We start from the raw sequence: 20,054 nt of genomic DNA, 5'->3' as shown, positions 1-20,054 counted from the left end.
TGTGCATCTTTAGATTAGAAGCGTCTGAAAACTTGTTTGTGCAAATATCACATGTCATGTAAAAGGTTTTTCCCCAGTATGCATTTTCAGATGTTTTAGTTGGGAAATTGTGATAAACGGTTTAATGCAAATTTCATATGTGAAATGTTTTTCTCCAGTATATCTTCTATTATGTTCTTTTAATTTACGTGGAAACTGTTTATGGCAAATTTTACATGTGAAAGGTTTTTCTCCAGTGTGTATTCTCATACGCTCTATTAATTTAGAGTTTCGTGGAAACTGTTTATTGCATATTTCACATGTGAAAATATTTTCTCCAGAGTGAATTTTTATATGTTCCTTTAATCGGCGGATTAGTGGAAACTGTCTGAAGCAAATTTTACATGTACCTAATTGGATTTTCTCCATTGTGTATTTTCATGTTCTTTTAGATGGGAATTTGTTGTGAAAGGCATATCTCCACTGTACATATACTCTCATAGGTATGTATTTTTAATTGATACTAACAATAGCTGTTTTCACCCGTTTTACCATATCAAAATGTGAAAACCTTGAATTATTCAGTCTGTCTGTCCGTCTGTAAACCCAATTTCTCCTTTTTTTGGAACAGATAGAATTACAAAGGAGGTCAACAAATACTGTTTTAAAGTTGCCGAAATAGTAAAAGCGATATATTATTCAACGACCCTTAGCAAGATGAGAACAAATATATACTTCCAGTTAAAAAGTTATAACAGGTTCCCACAGTTCCACTTCAACTTCATTCATTCCGGTCATTTTGGGTCAAAACATAGGAAGTCCAATTGCGTGTTTAATGTGATTTTAGTGATTTAAAGAGAGTTAAGTCTCAAAACACTGTTTTGGGATAAAGGCATTTCAAGTTTGCAATAATTTGTTTGAGTTATAGTTTTGGAGTTTTTATAAGAATGTATATTTTAAAATTATTTTAAATATTTTTGATCAATTAGATATTTATTTCTGACAATACCATAATCAACAAATAATATAAATAAACCATATAAGTATTATAAAAAAAATAATAAACTTTTTCTGACATGGACAGTTTACACAAATATCATGAAATTAACACGCTTAACGCGTAACACAAACTATTACAAAAAGCAAAAAAAAATAATATTTAATAATAATAATGGTAATTTTTATAAAGTAGGTTTTAATAAATAATAAAACAAGAACATTTAACAAGACAAAATTTCTGTTTATTCATTTAAGTGATACATAAACCAATAAAGTTGTATTTAATAACAAAAAATAAAGAAAAACTGATATGAAAAACGAATCAATATTTTTTTGAAGTTTTATTGTTTAGTATTTACATTTTTTCCCTTCTTCCTGCCAGTTTGTTTCTTTGTTTTATTTTCTTGAGCTGTTGTCATTTTTTTTATGGTTTTCACATTTACTTTCGTTCTTTTGTCAACTAGTCTCTTCATGTTCTTCATGAGTAACGTCATTAGGGTAGGAATCCTCTGCTTCATTATTTGAGGTTATTAAGTCTTCAGAGAATTGGTAAAATACTGGTAAAATGTATGGAAACGGCTCGAGGCGTTCATTTTTTTCTGATTAGATATAGGATTTTGTCCTGGGTAACGTGAACTATACTACAATCACAATAAGGATACACTAGAAATATACAAACCAAGACATGTTGAATATTACGAGGAGCACTTCCAAATCATAATTTACAATGTATATATATTGTATAATAGTATTACAATCCCAAATTATTATTAACAAAGTTTATACATTGTAAATCATGATTCGGAAGTGCTCTTAGTAACATTCAACGTATCTTGTAGTGATGTTGATTATAGTTACTTTAGAGTATTCGTTACAAATCGTTACTTTTGTATAAAGTAATCATTTAAAGTATTCGTTACTTTGATTACTTTTGTTACTTTTGTATTTGAGTACCGGTAATCATATCGAGAATCGCATTTCTCATTATTTCGTATAAGTATAAGATCCGATATAACGACCTTCACCGATCTATTTAATGGATAGAAGTTAAATTATATGTAATTGTTTTGTCATTGCTGCTCCACAATATCAGTAATCTCGAGTAATCTGTTTGAATCAATTAATTACCAAAAACAAACCCTCGAAACTCTAGATGATTTACCTTAGCAGTAACCGTGGGCACCCAGGTGCAGGTCGGTTCTAATTGCAAAATCCTGTTCAGTGACCCCAAATACCGTGAAATAAGAAAATCTGGCCCTTAATATACTGATTTTAACATGTTTATGAATTTTTCGATGCATTTTATACACTTTAAAATGTAATAATGCAGTTCCACCTATTTTTTTATTGTAGACTTTTTACCAGACGTCATCCTAATCCTAAATACAATGCAAAAAGTTGCAAGAGTCTATGGACCCACTATATTAAAAAAAAAAAGATTTATTCCTGTGTTTTTAGTGTTAAATGCCCTGGTCTAATAAAAACAATGCCATACCTACATGTCAAAATAAAGTTGATGATCATAGTCTAGAAATATTATCATTTCTATATATTTTTTGGTCAATATAAGCTATTTTTTTCTCGGCCTGATAAGAATACTGTGTATTTATTATTAAAATCTAACGCGTTGCATTTTTATTTGCAAAAGAACTAACATCTGTGAAATTCTGTGACTTATCTACCTCGACATATCGTATAGACGACTGTTTCAGCTACTTCTCAGAGCCCTGTAATCCTATAAAACTCTTCGTAGACTTCGCCCTTCATAGATAAAATTTTAGTTAACTGTACTGATACCGAACACTCGTGGAATACCGGTCCGACTCCGATATCAACCGAGTAAATACAATACTCAAAATCAAAATAGGTACTCGCTCTGACACGATTGGTACCAAGTAGCGAAGTAATCAGAGAAATCAAAGTAATCAAAGTAACGGTTTACCGCTCTGTATAGTAATCGTTACTTTCGGTATTCGTAAGTAACGAGTACTTTGTAACGAATAGTTACTTTCTCAACATCACTAGTATCTTGGTCTGTTTATTTCTAGTGCATCTTTATTGGGATTTTAGTATAGGTTCCATTTTGCTAATGGTTTCTTTGTCTCTTCTTTTAAAACTAACGCATTGAAACGGTTGATTAAGGTCTAAGGAATTCTTATAGTAAATTATTCCAGGCTAGTTTTTGACAAACTTCAGCCACTGTACATCTCCCCAGCTAAAATTGTATCCAACATCATGTTTGCGCTGCTGAAGGTCGGTTTTTAGTAGCTTAGCAAAGTCAAAGAAGCTATCTTGACTCATCTCCTTCGCCACAAAAAGGCGTTTCTTACCAGTGCTTTGTATAAGTTGGGCACAATCATGAGGATGACGAATGTTTCCAGCAAAAGCTGTTTTATTTTCATCAATAAGGCCGTGTGATGTATCACACCCATGTGCGTGTGACCAGGTACCAAAAATTTATGGTTAATCTCTTTTAAGTTAGGAGAATTCTGCAGTGCTGCCATAGACATAGCAGCTACATGAGTATTCTTGTTTTGATCACCGCATGTATCTGAGTACATGGTCAAACTTTTTACAACAGGTTTTATAGCTTCAGAAATAAATTTATATATAACAAAAGGACAGTAAATTGTGGCATGACTCCAGTTGTAGACTGTTAAATTGAAAGTCCAAAGTTGGCGTTTGTAGGAGGTTACAGAACTATGCACGAGTGGAATGAAAAGGCATTGCTGCATGTCAAATGTAACAGTTTTGGTTGAATCGTAACTTTTTAATCTTCTTTGTCTTTAGACTCATACGCATACTCCGTGTTATCAAGGTGGTCATGTTTTGTTTTAAAAGCTACTGGTTTTCATTCTCAGAACATACTTTTAGTTGCATGTCTAACATACTACATTTTGAACAGGTATGTACTTTAGGCTTTTTAAATTTTAAATTAAGTTGTGGAACTCCTCACAAAACTGAATATAGCTTACCGGTTTTAAACTGCTTTCAGATAGGACTGCTTGTATTCTTCATATAGTGGCAAACGTCAAATGTGGAGAAATAAATTTTTTTCCACAATCTCGTCTTGAGTAGTGGCTTTCATAAGCTGGTATTTCAATTAAAAATTGATTTATTTTATTCCTTTCTTCTTCAGTTATAGAGAGTCAACGTAATAACTTATTAGTGCACAGTGCGTTAAGTCATAGTTAAGTCACAAAATTGTTGGACTTACACACTGAGTCCTCCTATATCTGAAATAATGCTTAGTGTAAAGAGTGATATGTCAAGTTCAGGAATTAACACTCTTTACACAATTAGTATTGATTGTTTTTCACTTGTACAAAAATGAATATCTCAGTTTAGGAACGGAATTCGACTCGGCAAATTATACGGACATGTAGATATCATCAAATTCTAACATGCAGTTAGTGCATTGGCTAATTTCGACCATTTTTGGACTTAACTCGCTTTAAGCACAGATATTAGAGTAAATTTCACAGTAAAATAAATAAATATTATGTTTTTCCAGTGTGTATTTTCATATGAGTTTTTAAATTGGAAGTCCGTGAAAACATTTTTGTGCAAATATCACACGCAGAAGGTTTTTCCCCGGTGTGTATTCTTATATGTTCTTTTAGCTGAGAATTTCGTGGAAACTGTTTATTGCAAATTTCACATGTGGAAGATTTTTCTCCAGTGTGTATTTTCATATGTGTTTTTAAATTATAACTACGTGAAAACGTTTTTGAGCAAATATCACACGTAAAAGGTCTTTCCCCAGTATGTATTTTTATATGTTCTTTCAATTGAGAGTTTCGTGGAAGTTGTTTATTGCAAATTTTACATGTGGAAGATTGTTCTCCAGTATGTAATCTCATATGTATTTTTAATTGGTGGTTTTGTGAAAACTGTCTGTTGCAAATTTCACATTGAAATGGTTTTTCCCCAGTGTGTACCCTCATGTGCGTTTTTAGATTAAAAGCATTTGCAAACTTGTTTGCGCAAATATCACACGTAAAAGGTTTTTCCCCAGTATGCATTTTCAGATGTTGTTTTAGTTGGGGATTTGTCATAAAGTGTTTAGTGCAAACTTCACATGTGAAACGTTTTTCTCCCGCGTGTCTTCTCAGATGCTCTTTTAATTTAGAGTTTCGTGGAAACTGTTTATGGCAAATTTCACATGTGAAAGGTTTTTCTCCAGTGTGTATTCTTATATGCTCTTTTAATTTAGAATTTCGTGGAAAATGTTTATTGCAAACTTCACATGTGAAAATATTTTCTCCAGTGTGAATTTTCAAATGTTCCTTTAATCGACGGATTAGTGGAAACTGTCTGAGGCAGATTTCACATGTAAATGTATTTTCTTCAGTGTGTATTTTCATATGTTCTTTTAAATGGGAATTTGTTGTATACTCTTTAGTGCAAACTTCACATTTGAAAGGTTTGTCTGCAGTGTGTACTCTCATATGTATTTTTAATTGATAATTTAGTAAAAACTGCCTACTGCATACTTCACATGCAAATTGTTTATCTCCAGTGTGCCTTCGCACATGTTCACTTAGTTTGGAACTGGTTGTAAATTTTCTGGTACAAATTTCACACTTGTAAGGTTTTTCGCCAGTGTGCGATCTCAAATGTATTTTTAAATTTTCCTTTGTTGTATAGTGTTTAGAGCAAATTTTACATGCCCAAATCTTTTCTTCAATGTTTATATTTGTAGTGGCAGAAACAGTCTGATTTAAACTTCCGTTAATTATATCGTGTTCTTCTTTAAATACATCAATGGCATCAGTTTGTATATCCTCACACGACAGACCTAAAATATGTTTATATATTAATTCAATATCACATTACATAATAAAAACAAAATAATGACAAATTGAATTATTACCTATACAGAATAATGAGGAATAGATACCAGAAGGCAACTTAATAAAAGAAAAATAAAAACATAAAAGAAATGTAGGTACCTACTTTAAAAAGGTGAAAAGCATTTAATTTCTCGCTGAGACCTTTGAAAGAGAAAATAAAAGTAATTTAACCCTAGAAGCAACTTTAAATATAAAAAAACTAAAAGGAGAAAAATGTGGACAAAAATTTGCAGACGAGAATGCAAAACACAACCTGCATGTCACCTATGGGAGTATCGATAAAAGATGAAAAAACGTAGAAAAGAAAGATTTATCGAAATGGCAGCAAAAATGCAATTCCATGAAAACAAAAAGATATAAAACTGAGTGGTTTGATAGAAAATACAAGAAAGCTATCATTAAGAGCTGAATATGAAATGAAAAGAAGAACATCAAAAAACATCTATAGATCAAGAACACTGAAGTTCATTGGGAAAAACATAGAGAAAATAGAAACATTATTTATACAGAAAAAAAATTTTTTTTTCAAGAAGTTCAAAATATCAGCAATGCAATAGGAAAAATACCCCTTTTTATAATTAGCAAAAATGGAAAATAATTAATAGCAGAAATAATCATCCATCAATTTTCTCTGGAGGATGTAAAAAATAAAATATTTTAATGGATTAAATCCAAAACTTATTAAATATAGAGGAGAAAAATTAGCAGAAGAATTACATGAGCTCACAGAAATTATATAAGAGAAAGAAATACCTAGATATTGGAACAGATCACTCTTAATAACAATATATAAGAAAGGAAATAGGCAAGACTACTCAAACTATAGAGGAATAGCCTTGCTGAATACAGTACACAAAATATTAGCAAAGAGAATATAAACAAAATGTACAATAAATATCAATGAGGTTTTTGAAAAAGCAGATGAGTCAGAGATCATATTTTTACATTGGCTAGAGCGGCTTTTCCTGAGAAGACTAGAGCCTATCTTAGATAGCAGCAATGTTTTACCTAATTATCAGTTTGGTTTTAGGAAACAACATGGTACCATCGAGCAAATTCATAGGGTGGTAAAAACTATCAGAAATTCGCTCGAACACAAAAATTAGTGTACAGCTGCATTTCTAGATGTCTCACAGGGATTCCACAAAGTTTGGCATGTAGGTGTTATTTCCAAAATGAATTCTATATTTCCTTATCCCGTAAGTTTATTATTAAGATCCTATCTGACAGATAGACTTTTTCAAGTCAAAAGAGGTGTGGAAATTACTAACCTGTTTCCAATATATTTTGGAGTTCCAAAAGGAAGCATATTAGGACCAACACTCTACTTATAGGTCTGGATCCCGCGTATGAAAAAAAGTTGATTAATAGCAAGCTGAAAATTTGTTAATAGCTTAACGGTGTCTAGTCGGACAAACATTGATGCACGGGAACACTGGAACAGGGGAAGTTTTAACGGTGGAGCATGATAAACGTGTCGTCCTGACAAGTTTATGATGGTGAAAAATAGCAAGTTGTTTTTAAGTTTATTCAATAGCCAACGTTATATAATATATAAAAAAATGTTTGTCCGACAAAAAGGTTGGGCATTTTAACGAGTCCGACACGTAGAACATGTCACATCACAGGAACTATGTTGGTGATGAATAGCAGTCTGATTTTTGCATGAGAGTTTAATGAAAGGTTAAAAAAGCAATTGGAAGTTCTGTCGGACAAAATGAATGGGAAACTTTCCTAGTCGGACATTCTAAACATGTAAGATATAGACAAAAATGTTGGTGATAAATAGCAAGCTAATTTTGATTTGTTTATGTACAAATTATATTTTGTAACGCAAAAAGTTATATGTCGGACAAAAAGTTTGGGCAAATCGAAGGAAATAAATAAAAAACATTTTCTCAGAATGACTTAGTCACATATTGATAAAGCTATTTTAGGTGTATATTATTATTTATATTCACATATTTGCATCTGCATATATATACATGCACACTCCAAAAACAGTGAGGTAAGTATCAATGCATGTATATATTTCAAAACAATGCTTTTTTTGGGTGGAGTTTGTTCTAGATATTCTCAAAATGATAATAAAAAATGTCAAAGAACATATGAAAGCAATCTCTTAGGGTTTTCTAATTAGGCGCATCAGAAAGTACGGAAAATTTCCTACAAAAAACGTTGTATACATTTTTTTCCATACTCAAATCTTAACCCTGTAAACGACATTGAAAAATGTGAAGAGTCTAAAACTTCGGTGCTTATAAGAATAGACGTAAATATGACACATTATGCTTAGAAGTATGTATTAGAAGGCTGCATTTGTCAGTGTGACACTTTGTGCTATACAAAGTAGTATTTGAAAATACATGGTCTCTGAGTTTCTGTTTGCCACGTGTGTTGGAAATTAAAATTTATATTAACTATGGAGTGTTTTTGTGTCTATTTTTGAGTGTCAACAGTTTAAATTTGAAGTCGCCAAATCAAAAGTGAAACCATTCAACGGAACATTTTTGAGTAATTTTCGAACATTTTACAAAGTTAGTAAAATACTTGGTCATCAATTCAATGAGGTTCAGTTGCCAGATAATTGTGAAAATGCTATTGAATATCATTCTTCGTGCTATAATGCTTTGCTTGATTGAAAAAGGGTACCTAAATAAATTATTACTAAAATTGTATAACGTAATTTTTCTCCACTTTCTACAAATGAAATAATAATGTAATTAATATGTCACATGGCTAGAAATAATTTGCTGCCAAAATAAATCGATTAGTTTAAATTTGAAGTTACGATTGCAATTTATTATGAATTATTGTCAAAAGTGACAGTTTTTCTTAAAGGGAAATGTATTCATAGACATAAGGGTAGACAGGGAATACAGTGCAAAAAGTCGATAGGTGGTCTATCTATCTCTTTTAACCAAGCGATCCCGCGCATGTGTCAGACAAAAATAGCTAGACCACTCAATCCATAATATAACTTGCCTGATCTACTATAAATGTATTACAGTGAGGTATCTAAATGATGTTGAGATAAATCGAAAGATATCGATTGTAATTGATTGCAGGTACTTTTGACATAGAATAATCACCCCTTATTGAAATTTCAAAAATTATTTTTTTAAATTGTCCGACTACAAAATCTACCCCTTATTTTTTTCCGACAACAGTCATTCTTGGTAAGGAATAATTTACTTAATTAAATTTCGTCTTTGTCGGAAAGCTATTTATCACCAGCATTTTTGTCTATATCTTACCTGTTTAGAATGTCCGACTACGAAAACTTCCCATTAATTTTGTCGGACAGAACTTCCAATTGCTTTTTTAACCTTTCATTAAACTCGCATGCAAAAATCAGACCGCTATTCATCACCAACATAATTCCTGTGATGTGACATGTTCTATGTGTCGGACTCGTTAAAATGCCCAACATTTTTGTCGGAGAAACATTTTCTCATATATTACATAACGTTGGCTATCGAATAAACTTAAAAACAACTTGTTATTTTTCACAATCATAAACTTGTCAGGACGACACGTTTATCATGCTCCACAGTTAAAACTTCCCCTGTTCCAGTGTTCCCGTGCATCAAAGTTTGTCCGACTAGACACCGTTAAGCTATTAACAAATTTTTAGCTTGCTATTAATCAACTTTTCTTTCTTACGCGGGATCCAGGTCTATTAATATACACATCAGATCTTCCAACCACCATTAATACAACAATTGCTACATATGCGGATTACACAGTTGTCACGACTTCAAATTCTATAGCAACAGAAGCATCCGAGGTATTGCAAAATCATCTTTTTAAACTAGAGAGCTGGCTTAAACTGTGGCGAGTCCAAGTCAACAGTTTAAAATCAACACAGATAACATTTACTTTAAAAAAAGGTGTCCCGCCTCCGGTTTCTATAAATAACGTTCCACTACCAGTCAATACCGTCATAAAATAGCTGGGAATTCATTTAGACAGTAAACTTAATTGAGGCACCCACATCTGGAAGAAACGTCTTCAACTCAGCTTAATCTACAGGAAAATGTATTGGTACATGAGTCGAAAATCAAATCTCAGCCTGGAGAACAAACTTCTGATTTATAAATGTATTTTAAAACCGATATGGCTATATGCAGCACAAATATGGGGAACAACAAGTAACACTATGGCTTGGTGCAGTCAGTCCTTCAGTACTGCTTAATATTTTGGGGCTCATCTCCATACATGAATAGAGCTTTTATATCTCAAAAAAATACTACGAACTATGTTTAAAGTATCACCAACTACATCATGTAAACCACTATTTATAAAAGCTAACATCTTGACTCTTCCTAGCCTATATATTTTACAACTAATAATGTATATAAAAAAACATGAGCAAACATTCCTTAGGAACGTTGATCTACATTCACATAACACACGCCTCAAGGATAACATATACCAGCCTTTTTCCCGCCTGGGAGTGGCACAGCATGCTCCTACCTACATTGGGATCAAATATTTTAATAAGTTCAGTGACATGTCGGTGACACATAAGATGCATCATCATCATCATCATTCTCTTTGCCTTATCCCTATGCGGGGTCGGCTTCTCTAATTGCATTTCTCCACACAATTCTATCTTGGGTCATATCAATGTTAATCCCCTTTACCAATATGTCCTGCCTTAACGTCTCCCCCCAGGTCTTCTTTAGTCTTCCTCTCCTACTCCTTCCAGGAATCTGCACTTCAGCTATTCTTCGTATTGGGTGATTAACGTCTCGACGTTGAACATGACCAAACCATCTTAACATATGCTCTCTCATTTTGGCATCAATTGGTGCCACACCTAGACTTCCCCTAATATACTCATTTCTAATTTTATCCTTCTTTGTCACTCCACTCATCCATCTAAGCATTCTCTTTCCGCCACATACATTCGTTGTTCCTCTTTCTTTTTCACTGCCCAGCATTCAGTTCCGTGCATCATAGCCGGTCTTATGTCTGTTTTATAGAATTTTCCCTTTAACTTCATTGGAATTTTTCTGTCACACAACACACCACTCGCTTCTTTCCACTTCATCCATCCAGCTCTAATTCTACTGCATGCATCTCCATCTATGTCTCCATTACTCTGTAATACCGATCCTAGGTACTTAAAACTATTGCTTTTCACAATCATTTCACCATCCAAAGATACTATTTTATTTGTAGTAACTCCATCTTTAAATGAACATTCCAAATACTCTGTTTTTGTCCTACTAAGTTTTAAACCTTTTTCCTCCAGAGCTTGTCTCCACTGTTCCAGTTTTTGTTCTAAGTCTCTTTCACTATTTCCTATTAACACTACATCATCAGCATACATTAGGCACCATGGAATACTACCCTGTAGTTTCGATGTTATCTGGTCCAAAACTAATGAGAATAAATAAGGACTAAGCACCGAGCCTTGGTGCAATCCTACTTTCACCTGAAATTTATCAGTCTCTCCCACACCTGTCCTAACACTAGTCGTTACTCCCTCATACATATCTCTCACAATCTTTACATATTCGCCAGGGACTCCTTTCTTATTGAGATCCCACCACAGAATCTCTCGAGGAACTCTATCATATGCTTTCTCAAGATCAATGAATACCATATGAGCGTTGGTCTCTTTATTCCTGTATTTTCCATCAGTTGTCTTACACAATGAAAATTGCATCTGTTGTTGATCTGCCCTGCATAAAGTCAAATTGATTATCGGATATTTCGGTTTCTTCACGTATCCGTCTATCAATTACTCTCTCCCATATTTTCATGGTGTGGCTAAGTAGTTTTATAGCCCTGTAGTTTGTGCATTGTTGTATGTCTCCCTTGTTCTTGTAGACAGGTAGTAATATACTGCTTCTCCATTCGTCTGGCATTTGTCCAACTTCCATAATTCTGTTAAATAGACCTGCTAGCCAACTTATTCCTGTCTTTCCCAATGCTCTCCATACTTCCCCAGGAATATTATCTGGTCCTACTGCTTTTCCTTTCTTTATTTTTTGAAGCGCTTGAGCCACTTCCTCGTTTGTTATTCTGGTAACCATTGCTGTTACTGTCTCCGTTAACTCGACAGGCTGTCTGTCAAATTCTTCATTTAATAAACTGTCAAAATACTTTCTCCATCTCTTTTTGACATCCTTTTCGTGAATTAGTATTTTATTATTTTCATCTCGGATACATCTAATCTAATTAAAATCTCTTGCTTTCTTTGCTCTCTGTTTGGCTATTTTATATATCTTTGCTTCGCCTTCCCTGGTATCAAGTTGATCGTATAGGTTTGAATACGCTTCTGCTTTAGCTTTTGCTACTGCTACTTTCGCTTCCTTTTTGGCGACCATATAGTTTTGAAGATCTATATCCGATCTGGTTTCTTGCCACTTTTTATATAATTTTCCCTTCTCTTTTATTTTTCCTTGTACTTCATTTGACCACCACCAAGTCTCTTTATCCTCAAACTTATTTCCTGACGTTTTCCCAAGTATTTCATTAGCCGTCTCTCTAATAATATTGGCCATTTTTTTCCAAATTGTGTTAGGGCAATCTTTCGTGTTCCAAGATTTTTTCTACTATTCTTTTCCTGAATAGACCTTCCTTCTCATCTTTTAGCATCCACCACTTGATTTTTTGTGGTCCTCTCCGATATTTTGTTTAGTTTCGCTTTTTACTTCGATGTTGGCTTACTGTCTCACTAACTATTACCTTGCAGTCCTTGCATTCACTTATGTCTTCTTTCCTTATCATGAAGTAGTCTATTTGAGATTGATGTTGTCCACTTTTGTAGGTAATAAGTTGAGTTTCTCTCTTTTTAAAGAATGTGTTAACAATCGCCATATCCAATGCTGTTGCTAATTCTAGCATGCCATCTCCAGCTTCAATGCTAGTTCCAAAGCCTAATCCCCCATGTATTGTTTCATATCCTGTCTTGGCTTGGCCCACATGTGCATTGAAATCACCTCCTATTATAACTTTCTCCTCTGCTGGAATATCACTCAGTACGTCTCCTAATTGGTCATAGAAAGCTCTTCTTTCATTCTCACCCAGGCCTGTTTGAGGAGCATACACATACACAACATTCAATACCTCTTTATCAATTACAAATTTCACTGACATCATTCTATCACTCGTTCTTACAACTTCTACTACGTTATCTTTCATTTCACCATCAGCAATTATACCAACTCCATTTCTAGTGTTACTACTCCCTACATACCACAATTTATATCCATCACCTAGTTCTTTCGCCCTTTGTCCTTTCCACCTAGTTTCTTGAATACAAGCAATTTGAACTCTTCTTCGTTTGAGCGCATCCACTAACTCCAGACTCTTACCTGTAAGACTACCAAGATTCCAAGACCCTATCCTGATTTTTCTAACCTGTAATGGTGTTCCCCCTGAGATAGTCCTCACCCGGAGATCCGAACGGAGGCTCATTTTACTTCCGGAACATTTTACCTCAGGAGATGCCATCATTTCAGTATAAGTTTTTATTGCGTTTGGAGAAGGTCTTTTCATTATTATGGCCTGAAAAGATTTTTTGGATATTTGATGCCTGAATGCCTTTTCTATCAGCACCATACCCTGCCCTGCACGTTTAGCCAATACACCACCAATGCAACCAAAGTGCAGTATTAACCCACACCCGCCTGCATTTTTCTGTATAGGCCAGGATCCCTACTGTAAGCACTGCCCTATAAGCCAATATATTGTTGCTCGTATCCCGCCACTAGGAGGCACGTACTTTATTCGGGATACATAAGATGCATCTTGGCACTATTAAATGCTTTGAACAAAATCTAAAAACATTTCTAGTTAGCCATGCTTTTTACAGTATTGAAGAATTTTTAAATTTTTAATGTGTTTCTTGTAATGTATTTTTTTTTCTTTTTTTGTAAATTTTAATGTACTATTTTTTTAATGTGTTTACATTTATATAATCATATAATATTTTTTTGACTAGTCAGATAAATTTGTGCAATGTTGTATACATTGTATAAATTTCTAGACGAATAAATTCTATCTATCTATCTATCACACTAACATTCAAAAACTTCAACGATTCCAATCAAAAGTATTGTGCCAGATCTGCAATGCCCCTTGGTATGTTATGAACCACAGATTACACCACGACCTACAGCTACCAACTGTTAGCGAAGGAATATCTGCTGTAAATTCCACATACAAGACCAGACTATCCTGTCATCCAAACCCGCTCGCCACGGACCTGCTCAATAGAAAAAGATTGCTCGAATATATATTTAGAAGCCAAAAAGGAAACAACACCAAACGCCAGCTTTTTCTGCTGATAGTAAGAGTCAGGAATACTATTCCAAACATTGAAAATGATCATGTGTTCTTTCTCCAGGTTATTCAATGCAGACCACTTGTGTTGTGAACTAAGATCACATTTTTTTCTTCTCCAATGTTTCCTATTCAACACAAATACGTTCGAATTTAGAGCGCCATATCTCTTTGTTTTTTAAATCCAGCAATTGTATCTTAAAGCTACCAATGTCAATTTGAAAAGAAGACAATTTTAACTCTGTTATTAAGAAGATTTTTGACAAATGCTAATTTATTAAAATATGATGTAATTTTTTCCTAAAATTTTTTTAAATCAAAAATATATTGGGCTTTCCTTGGATATTTGTGTCAGAGCCGCACTTAAGAAGCCAAAGAGCCACATGCGGCTCTGGAGCCGCACTTTGCCGACCACTGGATTAGTAGATAGCTTTGGCAACAGAGTCAGAACGTATGAATTTGTGGTTACCAGATTGCCACAGATGTTCAGCAGATATCAATTTTATGACCATTTCTTTATTATTTTGAAATGAAGGTACATGAATACTGTTTTATTAAGTACTGTTAGTTAAAATTTTTATTATGAAAAATTTTTCTCGTTATTTTACCTAGTCTATGTAGTTAATCTATCTTATACAGATCTATCTCTCAAAATATCAAGATGAGACGGTGAATAGGGTGGTGTGAAAAAAGTCAAGTTGATAATTGCGTGTCGCTATAGTGCGGAAAAGTTGCGATTGGTAATTACGAGAAAAACAAAAAAACAATTATTCAAATCGGACTTTATCTTCCGATCCCGCAACGGGTCTAAAGATTATGGAAAAAATGAAATGTTACCTTTTTTTAAATTCTTTTATTTATTCTCCATGTACGTTTTATTTATTGCTATAGTAAAATTTATATACAGATTGCATGGTTGAGTGATAAAAAAATGGTTTTACCCATTTAACGAATATCTTCCGATCCCGCAAGGTCCATCAAAATCTATAAAAACTTGAAATTTTTGATGATTTAGATAAATTAAAAAGCATTTAGTTATCTCATTTTTCTGTTACATTTGTAAAGCTCTTCGCTTGTGTGGCAATATTAAAACAAACCAGAACTCAAAACGAGGGGGTGGTTGCACTTCCAGATCCACACGCACCCTTTTCTCCAACTAACAAATGAGTGTGTGTTTTTAACATTATTTACATATGTACATGTCTTTTTCATCTGTTTGTGTCCAGCTCTTAAAGTCTTAAACACCAACTTTGTATTGTGATTTGGTTGTAAAATCTGGCAGCATGGACCTTGATTTAAGTGTTGCCCCTTTATTGAGGCCCACATACATTATACATTAGATGATCCTTCCATGACCAACTTTACGCACCGCTTGACAGCTTGCGTGTGGCACGGATAGATTTTTACATTCCTGCCTGGCATGTAGCCTGATGTAATGCAGGAACTTATATCTTCATTTGAAACTGTTCGAAGAACTGATGAAGAAGTTAGTTTTGTAACATTCTAGTCTATTATTTTAGTGTAGTCCTGTGCTTGAAAATGTAAAGTAGGAGGGATGAAAATTCTAATACTTTTGCCCTTGGCTTTAGTCTGTCCGGCTTTTAACACTCTCCTTAGTCCTAGCTCTCTAATGTGTTTCCTCTCTTACTACTTGATAAAAAAAATCATAGGACTAAACTAAAATAATAGACGGGAATGTTACAAAACTATCTTCTCCACCATAAGAGTTTCAAATAAAGATATAACTTCTTGATTTACATCGGTCGACATGACAGACTGGAATGTACAAAACTATCCCTGCCACACGCAACCTGACGAGCGATGTCTAAAGTTGGTCACAGAAGCATCATCTAATGCTAATTATGTTGGCCCCAATCGAGAGATGGATTCATCAGGACAACACTTAAATCAAGGTCCATGCTGCCAGATTTTATCAAGAAATCACACTACAAAGTTGGTGTTTAAGAGCTGGACACAAACAGATGAAAAAGAAATGTACATATGTAAATAATGTAAAAACCACACACTCATTGGTTGGTTGGTTGGAGACAAGGGTGTATGTGGAGCTAGAAGTGCAACCACCCCCTCGTTTTGAGTTCTGGGTTGTTTAAATATTGTCATACAATATCTTAACAAGCGAAGATCTTCACAATGTAACAGAAAAATGAGATAACTAAATGCTTTTTAATTTATCAAAATCATCAAAAATTTCAATTTTTATAGATTTTGATTGATCTTGCGGGATCGTTATTCGGGAAGATATTCATTAAATGCGTAATGTTTTTTGTGTTTTTGTAAAAAATGCGTTTTTTTTTTATTACTCAACCACGCAAACTGTAAATACATTTTAATATAGCAATAAATAAAACTTACACGAAGGTTAAATAAATTTTTTTGAAAAAAAAGGTAAAATTGAATTTTTTTCATAATCTTTAGGTCCATTGCGGGATCGGAAGATAAAGTCCGATTTTAATAATTATTTTTTTGTTTTTCTTGTTATTACCAAACGCAACTTTTCTGCACTATAGCGACACAGAATTATCAACTTGACTTTTTTCGCGCCATCCTACTGGTGAATGCCCTTGAATTTTCAATATTTCTATATGGAGCAGAGACTTGGACTCTTCGCTCATGCGAGTACCAAAAAATTGATGCTTTTGAGATGTGGTGCTGGAGAAGAATGCTGTGCATACCTTGGACAGCTCATAGGACAAATGTTTCCATTCTAAACCAACTCAAGATTAAAAAAGGCTGTCCACAAAATTTGTCTGCAATGAATACTGCAATTCTTTGGTTACGTGGTTTGCAGAGGTGATGACAGTTTGAAGAGATTAATTGTTTCTGGAAACGTTCCAGGGAGAAGATGAAGAGGATGATCGCCAACTAGATGGTCCGACCAAATAAAGAATTCAGCTGGAAACTCATTGTGCGAAGCTCTTAGAGCAGCTGAAGATAGAGACCAATGGAGAAACATTGTTAGGAATATTGGAAGAAATCACGATCCTCAGTAATGGGGAAACGACAAGAGAGAGATGTAGTTAATTAATATATCACATGCTCTTTCCGGATTGGTTCTAAGAACATGACAATACTGCCAAGCACTAAATTTCATTAGATTTGTAGCTATATTCTTGGACCCTTAAGGTAAATGTTGTCCAGAAAATGTTAAACCAGGAGTATTACACAAAATCCTTACATTTAAAAATGTGTCAAGAAGAGAGCCAAAATACAAATATACAAAATAGTTTTGAGACTGAAAGTCCTCCATGTAAGAGAAACATGGATGCTAAACCAAACATAAGAATAAAAAATAAATGTATGGAAAAGGACAATATTGAGAAGAATTTTTGGAGGTGTTAAAGATGAGGAGATGAGTCTTTTTAAGGAGCCTGCAATATCTGAAGTAGTAAAAGCGTTAAGATTGAGATATTTGAGACATTTGAAATATACGGATAAGTGACAAAAGAAGAGGTCGAGCAAGAAAGAGATGACTAGACAAATCAGAAAAAAACTTTAAAGAGAAATGTGTTAAGAATTGGAGAGGAAAAACTAAGGACCGTAAAGACTGGGGAACAGTTGTTGTCAAGCTATGGGTCCAAAAGGCCTGTGTTAGTACTATATAATCATGTAATCCTAATGTAGAGTATAGAAAACATTTTGTTATTCCTTTTTGGGAAAATAGCTTAATTTGTTCTTGTTTTTTTTTAGTTAAATGCTATTTACCTTCTTCCTTTGTTTGTCTTTCTGTAAGTGGTACATCTTCAATTTCTGTCTTTAAATGGTATTCCTTTAAGTCTAAATAACCAACTGTTTCCTCTTCCTCTTTCATTTCAACTTTGAGAGTATCCAAAGGAACATCACATACCCCATTATTATCTATTTCTACTTTACAAGTATTTTCATTAACTTCTTGTTTTACTTCCATTTGACTAAACTTTGTTTTATAATAATAATATACTCAGTTTGTTGTTAATTATTGCTTATTGGTTTTTTGTCTAGTTTTATATTTTATTTGTATTTGTAAATATGTAAACAAATTATGTAAATAAATTCTTTTGACATTCATTTGACGTTGACGCAAAGACGCCGTTAACTTTGACATTTTAATTTCCTTACACCGTTGCCGGCGTTGCCACGATAACGCAATCGCGACTTTGCTGACTTTTCCTCTGTAATAAAACCACCAGAGAACTATACAGGGTGTCCAGAAACTCTACCGACAAACGAAGACAGGAGATTCCTTAGATAATTTTAAGACAATTTAGCCCAATTCACCTAGTCCGAAAATGCTTCCTAAGGGAGCTAGAGCTATTTAAAAATGGCGTCTGGTAATTAGTTTTTCTTAAATAAGCCCTGGACGCTTCTATAAAGAAAAACAAAAATTGGTATTTTATGCGTATTTATCTTCCAGAGTCAAATCGATTCCATCTATTGCGCATTTCTAGTACAGGTCATAGGCGCAGCGCCGGTTTAACCAGGGGTCTTTTGGGTGCTGTAGCACCGGGCGGTTGATGGTTCTAGGGCGGTACGCGCGAAGCGCGTGCTGTTCCGAAATTATATGATTATGGTAATAAAATAATTTTCTGTTTTATCATTAACTTGAAAACTTAACAATAATTTATAAATAAATTATTATTATTAACGTCGACGTACCTATATGGTTTATGCACTGTGTTCAGTTTATGTTATCTAAATGTCAGATAACGTACAAACATGCCGCGCGCCGTAAAATTATATCATTCTACAGCGTTTAAGAATAATGTGCGAACACCGCTAAATACACGTTTGGGTTGGCAGACGGCCTGACGGGCGCCGGCCGGCGCGCTGCGCCGAAATAATAAAACAGAAACTGCTTAGGTACTACTTGAACACTTAATATTGGGTGAAAGTACTAGAAAGAATCATAAGTGTAATAAAGTTTCTGGCTACCAGGGAATTGGCATTTAGAGGTACTCATGAAATAATTGGCGAAAAACGGAATGGAAACTATGTACTTGGTTTACTGGAACTATTGTCAGAATATGATCCATTTTTGAAAGATCATATTAATAAACGAGCAAATTTAGGTAAGGGCAAAACGTCATATCTATCAAAAGATATATGTAACGAATTACTGAATATTTTATCCAATCGAGTCATTGATGAAATTGTTAGACAAATTAAGGCAAACAAATACTATTCTATAAGTGTAGATTCAACACCTGACATAACACACCATGACCAACTTACAGTGATTTTGAGATATTGTGACAATAAAGGGAATCCCGTGGAAAGATTCGTGGAATTTTGTAAAAACACTGGGCATAGCTCACAACAACTTGAGGAAACAGTTATTGGGATGTTAGAGTCTTTGAAATTAGATATTAAGAACTGTAGAGGCCAGTCTTACGACAATTCCAGTAATATGAGTGGAAAGTATTCTGGTTTGCAAGCACGTATTAAAGCTTACAATGATTTAGCTCTCTTTGTGGCGTGTGCTGCTTACTCTTTAAATTTGGTTGTCCAAAATGCAGCAGATTGTTGTTTGGAAGCAACATTTTTTTTTATGTTGGTACCAGCTATCTACAATTTTTTCTCCGTGTCTACACATAGGTGGGAGTTATTGTCTCGTGCAATAAAGGATTCGGCTGAGTCGGGGCAGACACTGTTACCTAAAAGAGTGAGTACAACCCGTTGGTCTTCTCGTTTTGATGCCGTAAAAGCGTTAAAAAGCAATTACGGTTTGATTAAAACATGTTTGATTGGAATATCAACGAATATAAATGAGAAAAACATAGTAAGAGTTGAAGCAGCTTCTCTATCGGAAAAACTTGATTTGTTGGAAAACGGAATAATTTTATCATTTTGGCTTGACGTTTTACAAAGGGTTAATGAAGTGAATAAATCAGTACAAAAGGAAAATATGGATTTAAGCAC

The 20,054-nt window shown here is 34.0% G+C and overlaps 1 protein-coding gene across 1 annotated transcript; it reads right to left on the bottom strand.

Moving 5' to 3' along the window:
• Positions 1-1,194: 1,194 nt before the first annotated feature.
• On the bottom strand, positions 1,195-18,207 carry LOC114326351 (gastrula zinc finger protein XlCGF57.1-like). The gene is made up of 2 exons (XM_028274687.2): positions 17,862-18,207; positions 1,195-5,779 (listed from the first exon to the last, which is right to left on the bottom strand). Exons 1-2 carry the CDS (start codon positions 18,061-18,063, stop codon positions 4,479-4,481), a joined length of 1,503 nt encoding a protein of 500 aa, XP_028130488.1. The 5' UTR covers positions 18,064-18,207; the 3' UTR covers positions 1,195-4,478.
• Positions 18,208-20,054: the final 1,847 nt, after the last annotated feature.

Source organism: Diabrotica virgifera, chromosome 7 (genome assembly GCF_917563875.1).
Source record: "Diabrotica virgifera virgifera chromosome 7, PGI_DIABVI_V3a".
In the NCBI taxonomy this organism is placed as follows: Eukaryota; Metazoa; Arthropoda; class Insecta; order Coleoptera; family Chrysomelidae; genus Diabrotica; species Diabrotica virgifera.
This window is presented reverse-complemented; position numbering and strand designations above follow the sequence as displayed.